This window comes from Podarcis gaigeae, assembly GCF_964106915.1.
Source record: "Podarcis gaigeae genome assembly, chromosome: 18".
NCBI lineage: Eukaryota > Metazoa > Chordata > Lepidosauria > Squamata > Lacertidae > Podarcis > Podarcis gaigeae.
In genome coordinates this window covers 9,341,052-9,354,392 of record NC_139696.1, presented here as the reverse complement: position 1 = coordinate 9,354,392, position 13,341 = coordinate 9,341,052, and the positions used below count along the sequence as shown (strand labels likewise).

The 13,341-nt window shown below is 44.9% G+C and overlaps 1 protein-coding gene across 4 annotated transcripts in view; it reads left to right on the top strand.

Moving 5' to 3' along the window:
- KDM4B (lysine demethylase 4B) overlaps positions 1-13,341 on the top strand; it is a 183,642-nt gene that overhangs the window by 77,999 nt on the left and 92,302 nt on the right. For all 4 annotated transcript variants that reach the window (XR_014559696.1, XM_083720236.1, XM_083720237.1 and 1 more), the window contains 2 exons: positions 2,755-2,858; positions 9,333-9,470. Coding sequence is in view for 3 of the 4 variants with exons in the window: in XM_083720236.1 (XP_083576362.1) it covers positions 2,755-2,858; positions 9,333-9,470 (242 nt within the window). In the remaining variant the exon portion in view is untranslated. The remainder of the gene's footprint in view (positions 1-2,754; positions 2,859-9,332; positions 9,471-13,341) is intronic.

The window sequence follows — 13,341 nt, the reverse complement described above, 5'->3', positions numbered from 1 at the left end:
AAAATACATCGTATGGCAATATAGGTGTTTGCAGATCAAGATACTAAAGCTGGTGAAGCTGATGGTGTGAGATGTTTGCCATTGACACGAGGCATACAGAAAGGAACAGGATGTTGGCCATGCCTTAGTTGTGTGGGACGGTTACATTTCTACTAGATTATGCTGTTCTCAAAATGGGTGATGTCCCTTGGATTCTGCTGCCGGCACTTCAGATTAAAGGAGGACTAGTTTGGGTGCAGTGGAATTCAACAATACTCTCTGTTCCTCAGCAAAATATCAGGTCAATATTTCTGATTATAGATGTAGAAACAAAGCTGCACAGTGTGCCTCTCAACCTGAGTGTGATTAGATCTGCATAATGGTTGCACATAACCTTGCGATTGGAGGAGTGGTCTTGATGATGCAAGCAAAGGAAAGCTTTCAGAATTCAGTAACCACTTTGGAGGATTTCACACAAAATGGCCCATTCAGTGCTTATTCAATCTGGAATACTAGTTTGCTGCAGGGTTATTCAGAAAGATGGTTTCAGGGATATATCTGAACCTTTGCAAGCATGTGCACCGGATTCTGCCAGCTGCTATAGAAATCTTGAGCACTGAAGAGACGTTTAAAAGAACAAATACCTTATACCTGTGGTAGTTTTCTGAGACCCAGCATTTTTTTCTTCATGCTTCAGGTGCATTCATGTAACATGCTTCATAACGGCACGAGTTTTTTGTGGAATACTAAGAGCTTGCATTAGGATATTTCCTTCTGATTTCGAGGGAGCACAATCCCCCACTAGAGAACATTCTTCTTAGTGCTAACCCAGAAATGTGTAAAGGCCTGCTGAGGAGGAGGCGGATAGAGTTGTGGAGAAATGTAACCTTCAGGATGACGATAGCATATTAACTTGGGTACTCTACAGCCTAAAGTAACACACACAAGTCGCATCATAAGATACCAGCTAAAGCTCAACTGTTGCAATTGCAGTTGATGTTCAGTAAGTGTCACATTAAATGGGGTTTTGCCGCCCAGAAGGCCCTGCCTCTGGTGGTGATGTTTTCCCAAGGTTGGTTGGTAATGGGTAAGTAAAAAAAACATACGCTTAGAAGCCTTTTATGCTTCTGCAGTATGCAAATTCTGTTAAATAAATAAAAAAGGTTTCCTGAGCCATTTATGGCTTTGTACTATAGTGCCAGCATCTTGAATTGTGCCTGATAGCTCAGTAACAGCCAGTGCTGTATGTTGAGGATGGGTGTAATATAATCTCATATTGCTGCCCCACACATAACGGACAACAGAATTTTGTATCCGTTGCAGCTCCTTTCCATTCCATTTTGAAGGGATGCAGACACTCATACTCCTGCCATGATGGTTTCCCATAGGAATCTATGCAATGCAGGGATCTTTTTGCTCATTGTGGGGCTCATACCCGCAACCTTGAGATTAAGGGTCTCTTGCTCTATCAACAAAGCTATTCAGTATTTATTATACTCACACACACGGTGGTATCCAATGTTAGTCATACTAGTAACTTTAATCCATTGGTATCTGAAGAAGTGTGCTTGTACACGAAAGCTCATACCAATAACAAACTTAGTTGGTCTCTAAGGTGCTACTGGAAGGAATTTTTAAATTTTGTTTAATCCATTAATTTCAGTAGGTCTACAGTGAGCAAAATCCAACCCAGAGGATAAGGTGATAAAACTGTTTTTGGACGGCAGCTGAGAGATTAGACACACAATCATGTGTAAAAAAACTGGCATGGGAGAAAAAAATAGTTTGATCTGGTTTTGAGCCTAGTAGAGAGTATTTTTCACAGAGGAACTTAGCTCTGTGATCCATCACCTGCAGTCTGCATACTGTCAGAGAAACAGTTTTGACACCACCTGCTGTTTGTGTGGATTAGGCTGAAAGTGCAGCTTCTGTTTCCAGTAGGTTTTGCTTCCCTCCAGAGATTACCAAGCAAAACTACCATGTTTCCACCTTTTTCCACTTTCCTGCTTGCACAAACCTAGGGGCTCTGCCTGCTGATACATCTTCATCTGGTCATAGTTAGTCTGAGCATGTTCAAAACATACTTATTTGAGATTGTGGGTGGGTGGGGCAGGGAGCTCCCTATTACACATTATTACTTTTCATTATTATTATTTTTATTGATTATTATTGTATTCCACCTTATACCTGTAGATCTCAGGGCAGTTCACAACATAAAATCACAGTATAAAAGACACAAAATACATAATAAAAACCCAAACAACCCAATAACCCCCCCCCTTTCCCCAACACATTTAAAAGGCCTGGTTAAACAGGAACATTTTTGCCTGGCACTTAAAGGTGTATAATGAAGGTGTGAGCTGAACCTTCCTGGCGAGAGCATTCCAGAAACAGGGAAACACTGCAGAAAAGGCCTGTTCTTGTGTTGCCACCCACTGGACCTCTCATGGACTTTGAGGAGGCACACAAAGAAGGGCTTCAGAAGATGATCTCAGAGTCCAGGTAGGTTCATATGGAGAGAGGCGGTCCTTGTGCATTTTACTTACCTAGTTTGAACTTTAAGGTGGGGGGAGGCGGCACCATCGTAAACCCTCAGAGTTTTTATACATTCATGATAAAAATGATGCCTGGATAAGTAACAAGTATGCAGCTGTTGGCAGTTCCTCTAGGTGGTCAGAGGGGATTCCCTTGGGATACAAAACCATAGAATTGTAGAGTTGGAAGTGGGCTGAGGGTCAGTGATGGTAATAGTTTCTCTCCTGAATCCTCCTGCAGGATTTTTCCCTGGGAGCTCTCAAGGGTGCGACGCCTTCCTCCGCCACAAGATGACCCTCATTTCACCATCCATCTTGAAGAAATACGGCATCCCTTTTGACCGGGTATGTATGGATAATGTTTCAGGACACACACAGGTTTTCAGAGAATGCTGGTCGAGAGCTGAATCCTCCAGCTTACTGTTATGTTACATTAAACACTCAAAAGTAGGGTTCTGAGCTAGGTTCAATGTTCTGGTTGAGGGAAATAACTTGATGGTGATGCATTTTTACTTCCAGAGACAAATCTATAAATTTTGTTTTATTATTGTGAACCCTTTGAGATCCATGGCGGTTTGAGATTGTAGAGGTTGAAAAAGAGCCATCAAAACTAGTACTGTGGAACTTGTGAAGCATGGTACTCTTTAATTCCTTCCTCAGCTGCCCATCTGGCTGGGTTTCCCAATTGAAGAAACCCAATTGAAATTAATCTAGATCAGGGGTCTGCAACCTGCGGCTCCGGAGCCGCATGTGGCTCTTTTACACCTTTGCTGCGGCTCCGGGGCAGATACTAGCGAAGGGAGGAGGCGCATTGTGCGCCCCGACACTCCCCACTGTGGCGGGCGCTGTACTGGCTGTGACGTCGCATGTGGGCGGTGTGTGTGTTAGTTTTGCGGCTCCCAGGTTTTTTTTTCTTCGGAAACGGGTCCAAGTGGCTCTTTTTGTCTTAAAGGTTGCAGACCCCTGATCTAGATGATTGGCATTACCCAAGAATGCCTGATGTGTGGCAACCATTCACTTGAGGACATTGTTAAAAAAAAACACCACCGCCATATATTTGTGACTGGTTGATAGCTAGAATAATACTCAGGGTTGAAGGAAGTGTTCTTCGCTTGATGGCCTTGGCCAAGTCTCTCATCCTTACTGTTGGGAGGATAAAATGGGACCACTTTCATTTCTTCTGTGCAAAAATGAAATTAAAAGGTGTAGCACAAGATCCTGCCAGAAACATTAGCGCCATTCTGCTTCTCTTTCCTCTTTCATTGAGTGTGGGAACTGAAAAACAGGGTAGAAATTCAGTCCCCTTCCCCCATTCCCTGCAGGGGAGGAATTGTGTTGGAATCCTACAGGGACTTAACATTATGGAGCCTTCACCTCTCCAGTCCACCATTTTTCCTTCCCAGTTGAACTGTTGATGTTTAAGGTAGTTTGTAGTTGTGAGAATATAGAAGCCAGGTTTAAGCAAAGCATGCATTGGCCATTAAGCAACCTGCATAGCTCTTTTCCAAAGTGTAATGATGTCTTCATTGAAAATGGAGTGAGAAGAATCATTTCAGCTTTCAGCATGAAAAATAGTGCTATAAAAGTTTTCCTGAATTGCACACCTCTCTTTACGCTTCCTAATTATTTTAAGGATGTAGGAAGTTTAGTGCAGTCTTAAACACCACATGAGAAACGGGTATCACACAGTCCTGAAAGGAATGGCTGTTCACAGTAGGGAAGAATATGACTTGCAGCACACCAGAGAGGGTGTTCTATCTTTGGCATTAAGACTTTGTGTTTAGCCTGCTTTTTCTGACACTTTATTTGTCAGGCTGAGTAGATGTTGGTCAGGCTGCAGCATTTACACAGAACATGGGAGAGAGCCCTTGCAAAATCTCCATGCTAGCTATGTGGGAAACTGGCATAGAATTCTGTTTCAGTGTGTGCACAATGCAAGAATGGAGGCCTCTTAAAGGCTGGTGAATCTGTGAATGCTGAATGCCTTTTCTTTTGAAGGCAAGGGAAGGTTGGCCTTAAGATTCTGAGGGCCTGGCCCCCAGCAGGGGAGGGATGTTGCTTTCCTGACAGCTCCTTGCTCCTCCTCTGAGGCCACATTGTGGTAAGGTGATGCAGGAGGACCTCCTTTGTGTAATGAGCCTGGGCCCCAAGCAAGTCCAACCTAACTTAAAGCAGCAGCCCTCCCCAGAAGTGGCCTCCATTCACAGAAAGCAAGCCAAAGGTTCCTCCCATTTCTCCCTCCAGAAATGCATCAAAATTCCTGGCAGGCTTCAAACAGGGCAAATACCTGGGTGTTTATAAATCTTAGTAATGGTATTTACTTCTCTAAAGAAATCAGATCGATACCTGAGCTTTTTAATAATTAAAAATGTGTATTTCTGTAATCCGCTATTGATTTCTCCATTTATTCTGTGAAGGCCTTGCAGAAGTCAGTAAATTCAGGGCTTTTCACTGTGAGTGGCAGGCGGTGCTGGCTTTTCCTCAATAGTTATTACTTTTCTACCCAAGCCCATCCGTCACCTGGAGTGCTTTTCTAATTTATTGGCGGGATAATGTTGACAGCAGTGATGTGAGGAGGATATGCACTGTGGGTCTTGGGATGAAGACACAGGGATGTAGATTTTCTGACAGGAGCATAATCTCTCTGTCTGCTTAACTTAACTGTCTGCAGCTTTGCCTTGATTTATGAACAGGTTCAAGTGGAGCTGGGCACCAGAGGCCAGGCCTGAACTTCTCTCACCTGTATCGGGAGAAGCAGAGGAATACAAAGCCTCTTACAGTACTGCTGTCAGGCTGGCTCTCCTCAGGGGAGGGGAGGGAGGTCGTGAGTGCAGATGGTTGTCCCTCTTAAACATTCTTTAGAGTAAAGTCCTCATGCTTAAGAATTAGGCTGTGACACATTAGCACCTCAGTAAGTCGCAGCAGCATTTTAACCAGTCACTTTTCATGCCTCAGGAGCATTGCTTGCTGCTGCTGTGCTGGTGCTGCTGCCTCAGTCAGGGCTGGCTGAAGACATTTTGGCCCATCAGGTGGAGAAATCCTTATGACATTTCCCCTTCTTATGTTAGTTAATGCCCAACTCAGCCAGTTGAAAAGTTTTGGTACAAATATGTGGTAATAAAGATTGAGACAACCAATCCAGAGGGTGGCAGGCTAGTTGGTGATGCTCAGCAGACCTGATGCTAGTTGTTCTTCAGAGGGATCCCAGTTTTTAAAGCAAACACCCAAGTTGTGAGTACATGGAGGTGTGTAGAAGGCCTTCTTTTATGCATTAGCCAGTTTCCCCCTTCTTTGGTTGTCCAAATCAAATCAAATCAAATGATCTGAGGAATCAAACTCTCTTTCCCTCTGAAATGAGGAAAACCGGATGTTTTAAGACCTCAGCTCCCCAATTACATAATAAGTAAGGATGTGGTTTTCCCCAAACCTCTCCACTCTGGTGGCAGAGAAACGAGAAAAGTGGGTGCCAGCTCATTCATATATTCATATTCCCCCTCCCCCCCCTCTCTCTCTCTCTCACACACACACACACACACACACACACACACAGTGCTGTTGCAAACATGATGGATATGAAATTGGTGCTTGACATCCTGGTTCTTTAATCTCATCCTATGAAAGTTTGTCCCACTCTTGATTTCTTCCTTGGTACCTCTGATTTAGATGTCTCACGTGTGTAATATGAGTGAAAGGGGAATGGTTTAGGGGAAAGTGGGGAAAATCTTTGTGAAAGACGCAAAAACATGAAAGCAGAGTTACTGTATTGTGGACTTTGGTGGGTGGTTGAAACTACACTGCTTCTCTAGTGTTTGATTCTCCCACTGTACAAATATGCCTGTGTTTTGAGTATACAGCTGCTGAGATATGTGCAGCGCTGCTTGCCAGGACTCGGACTACACCTGCCTGATATGCTGCACTTGAGACTGGCAAATAATGGATTTAGAGGTCCACTATTTTTGCCTGGGAGGGGACGCAGGTGGCGCTGTGGGTTAAAGCCTCAGTGCCTAGGACTTGCCGATCGAAAGGTCGGCGGTTCGAATCCCTGCGGCGGGGTGCGCTCCCGCTGCTCGGTCCCAGCGCCTGCCAACCTAGCAGTTCGAAAGCACCTCCGGGTGCAAGTAGATAAATAGGGACAGCTTACCAGCGGGAAGGTAAACGGCGTTTCCGTGTGCAGCTCTGGCTCGCCAGAGCAGCGATGTCACGCTGGCCACGTGACCCGGAAGTGTCTCCGGACAGCGCTGGCCCCCGGCCTCTTAAGTGAGATGGGCGCACAACCCCAGAGTCTGTCAAGACTGGCCCGTACGGGCAGGGGTACCTGTACCTTTACCTTTTATTTTTGCCTGGACTTGATAACTAAGCCAAAAACTGTGGTTGCCAGAAACCTGCCCTCTATTTGCTTCTTGGGCTGCTTCTCTGTGCAATGTCAAGGACAATCTTTTGCTCCCCTTCCCAGCTCCAAGATGTCCTGGCAAGGCACTGCCTGCAGAAGCCTCCTCCACTTTTCCAACTACAGAGCTGGGAAGAGTTGTGGGGGCTGATTAATTTGTTCCTCTGGAGTAGTTTGCTAATGCAGTGACCAAACAATTTCCAGTCTTCCTCTTAACACTGGAACTGGAGAAAGGACTAAAAGCTGCCATGCTACTGCCGAGACAGCCCTTCTTCTCTCCCCCGCCCCGAGCAGCTCCTAAGTTTGGCAAGAATACCTGGGGCCTGTTATATGAGGATGCTGCACATTTGCCATAGCAGCTGAAATTGCCAGACTCAATACTGTCACTTCGATCCTCTTCTGCAGACAGTGACAGCATTTCTGTAGTTTATGGTGGTCTTGAGATTTCTTTATTATATTTCATAGAATCATAGAGCTGAAAGGGAACCAAGGGTCATCTAGTCCGACCCCTGCAATGCAGGAATCTCAGCTAAAGCATGCATGACAGATGGTCGTCCAATCTCTACTTAAAAACCTCCAAGGAAGGAGAGTCCACCACCTCTTGTGGGAGTCTGTTCCACTGTCAAACAGCTCTTGCCTTCCGAAAGCTATTCCTAATGTTTAGTCAGAACCTCCTTTCTTGTAACTTGAAGCCATTGGTTCAAGTCGTTCCCTCCAGAGCAAGAGAGAACCAGCTTGTTCCCTCTTCCATGTGACAGTCCTTGAGATATTTGAAGATGGCTCTCCTATCTCCTCTCAGTCTCCTCTTTTCCAGGCTAAACATACCCAGCTCCTTCAACCATTCCTCATAAGGCTGCGTTTCCAGACCCTTGATCAGCTTGTTTGTCCTCCTCTGCACATGTTCCAGCTTGTCAACAGCCTTCTTAAATTGTGGGGCCCAGAAATGAACACAGAACTCCAAGGCAAAATAAGTGGTACTATTACATCCCTTGATCTGGACACTCTATTTCTGTTAATGCAGGCTAGAATAGCATTAGCTTTTTTTTGCTCCTGCCTCACAGTGTTTATTCATGTTAAGCTTACGGTCCACCAAGACTCCTAGATTCTTTTCACATGTACCACTGGCAAGCCAGGTGTCCCCCACCTTATATGTGTGCAGCTGGTTTATAACCTGGCATTTGCCGGCATTGAAATTCATTTTGTTAGTTTGGGCCCAGGTCTCCAATCTGTTAAGGCCATTCTGAATTCTGATTCTGTCTTCTGTGGCATTGGCTACCTCTCCCAGTTTGGTGTCATCTGCAAATTTGATGAGCATCCTCTCTGTTCCTTCAAGTCATTTACAAAGACGTTGTTAACGGGCCCAGGACAGAACCCTGCGGCACCCACTTATCACTTTCCCCCAGGATGATAAGGAACCATTAATGAGTACTCTTTGGGTTTGGTCAGTCAACCAGCTATGAATCTACCTAACAGTTACCTCATTCAACCCACATTTTACCAACCTCCTCACAAGAATATCATAGGGCACTTTGTCAAAAGCCTTTCTGAAATGTTTTTGTTGCATGTGATGTCTGGCTGGAGAAGTGTGCCTTTGACCTTCCCAGAACACTAAAAGATTGTGGGGCTTGGATTTCAGGCAGCATAAAGCCAATGTGTGGGGAGTTGGTTGGGACCCTGGTGGGGCCATGCAAAGAGTTGATTGCAGGTCACCTGGGTTGGTGAATGTATGCATTTCCTCCCTGCATTAGTTTGTTCCCATGAGAATTCCTTGTGGAAAACCATATTTCTAGAAGGGGTAGCTGTCTTTCCTAACAGATCCCACAAAGATATATGGAGTATCCTGAAAGCAGTGCTGGGTCACCATAATCAGTCCACCATCTTGGTTTCAGTGTAGGGGTACTTCTTGTCACCTCTTACTACAAATACAGATTTATTTTAAAAGGTCACATTAGAATCATAGAATCATAGAGTTGGAAGAGACCACAAGGGCCATCGAGTCCAACCTCCTGCCAAGCAGGAAACACCATCAGAGCACTCCTGACATATGGTTGTCAAGCCTCTGCTTCAAGACCTCCAAAGAAGGAGACTCCACCACACTCCTTGGCAGCAAATTCCACTGTCGAACAGCTCTTACGGTCAGGAAGTTCTTCCTAATGTTTAGGTGGAATCTTCTTTCTTGTAGTTTGGATCCATTGCTCCGTGTCCGCTTCTCTGGAGCAGCAGAAAACAACCTTTCTCCCTCCTCTATGTGACATCCTTTTATATATTTGAACATGGCTATCATATCACCCCTTAACCTCCTCTTCTCCAGGCTAAACATGCCCAGCTCACTTAGCTGTTCCTCATAAGGCATTGTTTCCAGGCCTTGGTCGAAGCTTTGCTACCTCTTTGCTTGATATTGGCATATTCTTTTCTTCCTTTCCTGTTTTCAGATCACCCAAGAAGCCGGAGAGTTCATGATTACTTTTCCTTATGGCTACCATGCAGGATTTAATCACGGGTTCAACTGTGCAGAGTCCACCAACTTCGCCACACTTCGGTGGATCGACTATGGCAAGATGGCCACCCAAGTAAGTTCCCACATCCTGGTGCTTTAGTTGGTATGGGGCAAATTACAAAGCTTGCCTTGCAAATTGGGAGCCGATCTGCCTGGCTCAGGTTTCCTGCTGATTTTCTGCCTAAACCGTGACTGAACCATTGAGTTCACACCAGCATCGTGGTTCATTCTACCTAGCTGAAGTTTGCAAAGGCGCTTCAAACTCTGGTTTTAAAATCTGTTTCAGGTGGGAACCCTGCCTAGTGTTAACAGATAGAGTTAGCACATGTAAGGCTTAACCACAGTCAAGTCAAACAAGGAGTGGGTGTGTATGTGGAACGTGTGCTGGGGTTGGAAAAGAGTGCACACACCTCAGGCTGGTTCCTAGTTAGCAAACCATGGTTTCCTGGGGTTTACCGTCATTTTTTACTTAGCTAAGGATATGTGACTCAGACAGCCTCTTCCATCTATTTCTGGCTAATAATAATAATAATAATAATATTTATACCCCGCATATCTGACTGGGTTTCCCAAGCCACTCTGCAGCATACAGCACATAATGTAAAACATTAGACATTAAAATGCTTGTTTGTATGCCTGGAGCCTCTGTCACATGCGCCCAATGGTTCTTTTTCCTTTGATGTGGCTAACATGGCACACTGGTGCGAGCCCTAACTTTCCCCCGATAGTGTGCTACAATGTAACAATATGTTTGTGTCCGTCAGTAATTTTCAAAGTGTGTGCCATGAGAGAACTACTTGTGTGTGAGAGAGAAAACAGTTAAATGGTTAATAGGTCCTGGTAGGGCCAGAGTACCTGTCCCACAGAGAAAGCTGCCTGCTGTATCTCTGCTTGATTTACTGCTCTTTGCCTCTTTCCAATTAGCCTCCACTGTGGGCAGATAATTCTGCCTTGTCTCTGTCTCTGAGGTGTGACCACCAGCTATCCCTGAAACAGAATAGCTCTTTCTGGACGAGGTTGACTACTGGTCCTCTATATGAGACACATTGACTCATGGAGAAATGGGTTGGGCTTGCCTCAGGTAGTCAGTTTCTACTCTTGCACCTGAAAAGGTTTATTTTCAGACTATGTAAGAGTTGAGGGTTATTCCAGTTCTAAATTCCAGGTCTCTGGGAAATCACTGGTGCAAGTGAAGCACACATGAGGAATTGTAATCCCAAGACTCGGTTTTAAAGTAGTGCTGAGGCCTAAGTACAAAATTGTGTCTGAAGACATTCCGTTTTAAAACAAAGCATGCTAATCTAAGCAAATTTTATTATTAGAGGACTTGGAATCTGATCCTGTCTGCTGTGGCCTTGCTTGCTAAGGTTTCACCCCAACACATCTAATTTCATTGTTTTGGACCCCAGAAAATGGTAGTTTGTCATGGAAATTCTGAGAAGAGTTTTAACTATGGCAGCTGCCAGTGGGCAACTGCTCTAATATTAAAAGCAATTTTGGGCTTAGCCATGTGTTCAAAAACAAGTGACATTTGGGAAGTGGAGACTTTAGATTGAGGCTCCGTGCTTACATTGTTGGGCATTGTAGCGTGAAATTACTGAACAAGCAGTGATGGGGAGACTTTCCAATCCACTCTAGGTAGGGGGACCTAGGGAGAGGGGGAGGAGATGTCCCAGCTGTTCGCTTTTTATCCAAGGGGCAGCAGTGCTTCTCTTTCCACACTGACAATCACCCCACAGTGCATGCTTACGTAGTTGGTGTTATCCAGAATGGTAATTTGGCTTTTCAGAATTTCTGCCTTTACGGAAACCTTTCCATGTCAACTTCCCCACTGAGGAGTCTCTGTTCTGGAACACATTCCAAGTGTAATTGCTCATACCGGCATCAGACATTGTGCTGCCCCAGGTCAAGAGAGAGTGCCCTTCCAGCAAGCCCTGAACTCCCTTCCAGATTGATAGCACTGGGCAAGCTGTCTTTCAGAAGATCTTGTGATCCCATTGAGGAAGTTCTTATAAGCTTCCTGTATGTTAAGAACAAAGGTGGAAGACTTTAGCTGAGGGAAAGTTGTATAGAAGGAAAAGGGAATGTAAGCCTGTTTCAGTCCGTGATACCTCAGTCACAAAGAAGCCTGACTCCTTTGATGGAACCTGCTGGGCTTCAGCCTTCCCCCCAGACCTGGGAGCCAGAGTCTGCTCCGAGGAGGAGCCAGGATGAAAAACAATACACAGAGAAATGGTGGGGTGGGGGAAGAGGAAAGGGACATTTTAAGGCTTTGGTGCGTGGAGCAGCATCTCGGAGGTAGCCAAACATCTTCCCCTGCAACAGGGTAGAGCCTCTCTCCTCTCTCCTCTAACTTTGCTTGGATTCCTTTATCTTCGGGTGAAATAAACTGATAAGTGATTGTGAATAACACACACAAAATAAAGCAAGTAACTAACATGCAGTAAGAGTGGAAGCAAACAGATCTTCCCTTTTTTGAAATCCATGAAGCTCCAAGTGAACATTGAGAATCAGAAGCTGTGGACCTTGCAGACATGGTTCTTCTGAGAGAAACTGAGTTATGTTTTTATTTTTCAAGGATATATTATTTATTGGAATAGATTAGGATATAAATCTAATAGTCAAAAAAACCATGCTTATTTATTTGTTATTAAGAAATTCGTTTCACTGAATTCACTGGGTTTACTCCCAGGTAAGTGTACATAGGATTTAGTGTCTTCTGTTTCTTCCTAACAGTGCTGTGGTTTACATACTATCTTGAAGCCCAAATAATCCTCTTTTTACATTACTGCAGCTTTTATCTTAGGGGAAAAAACCCAACTATTTCCCCAGCAGATTGTCTGTGTCCACACTAGGGCATTCATGTATATGTGGGTCACTGTTTCCATGTTTGGCTTTGTCTGTACATGAGCAGTTTCAATTTCATGCCTCCAAAGACTGTTGGGTATTTCTCATTCACTAGTTGGTGCTGCTTAAAAGCATGTATATTGTTGTCCCCTCAATTGGCACTTCCCCGCCCAATTTCAGAAACTTAGGGGCTTGTGTGCAGCTATTTGTTAACATGTTTGCTCACACCGTATTGTTTTTTGAAAGGCAAGTTTTTCAATATTATTTGAACAAAATAAATGTTTGAAAAAAGTTTACTGCAGGCAGTGATTTGGAATAGCTTTCATATGAAGTGGTACCCCCCTTCTTGGTTTTCCCTTTCCCCATGCCTTTATCCACAAGGAGAATTTTTATTTTTATTTTTAAATAGTAAAAGCTGTTCTGTGCAAGAACAGTGTTGTGCAAAAGAGCAGTTGTAAAAACAAAAGTATGACAGATGTGCCAGCTGGTCGAAAAGGGCAGGCTGCATCCTTTCCTTCTGGCTGATGGAACAAACTAGGGGGTGTGATGATAGAAAGGTAAAGGTACCCCTGCCCGTACGGGCCAGTCTTGACAGACTCTGGGGTTGGTGCGCCCATCTCACTCAAGAGGCCGGGGGGGCCAGTGCTGTCCGGAAACACTTCCGGGTCACGTGGCCAGCGTGACACAGCTGCATTTGGCAAGCCAGCGCAGCACACGGAACGCCGTTTACCTTCCTGCTGGTAAGCGGTCCCTATTTATCTACTTGCCCCCGGGGGTGCTTTCGAACTGCTAGGTTGGCAGGCGCTGGGACCGAACGATGGGAGCGCACCGCGCCGCGGGGATTCGAACCGCCGACCATACGATCGGCAAGTCCTAGGCGCTGAGGTTTTACCCACAGTGCCACCCGCATCCCGTGATGATAGAAAGCACCCAGCAAAACATTACCAAACATATAAAAACAAGAAAAACCCTACCCAAATAGTGTGCTACACTGCATCCACAATCAGGCAACATGTAAATTTATCACAGAATCATAGAATCTTAAGAGTTGGAACGGATCCCAAGGGTCATCTAGTCCAACCCCCTACAATGCAGGA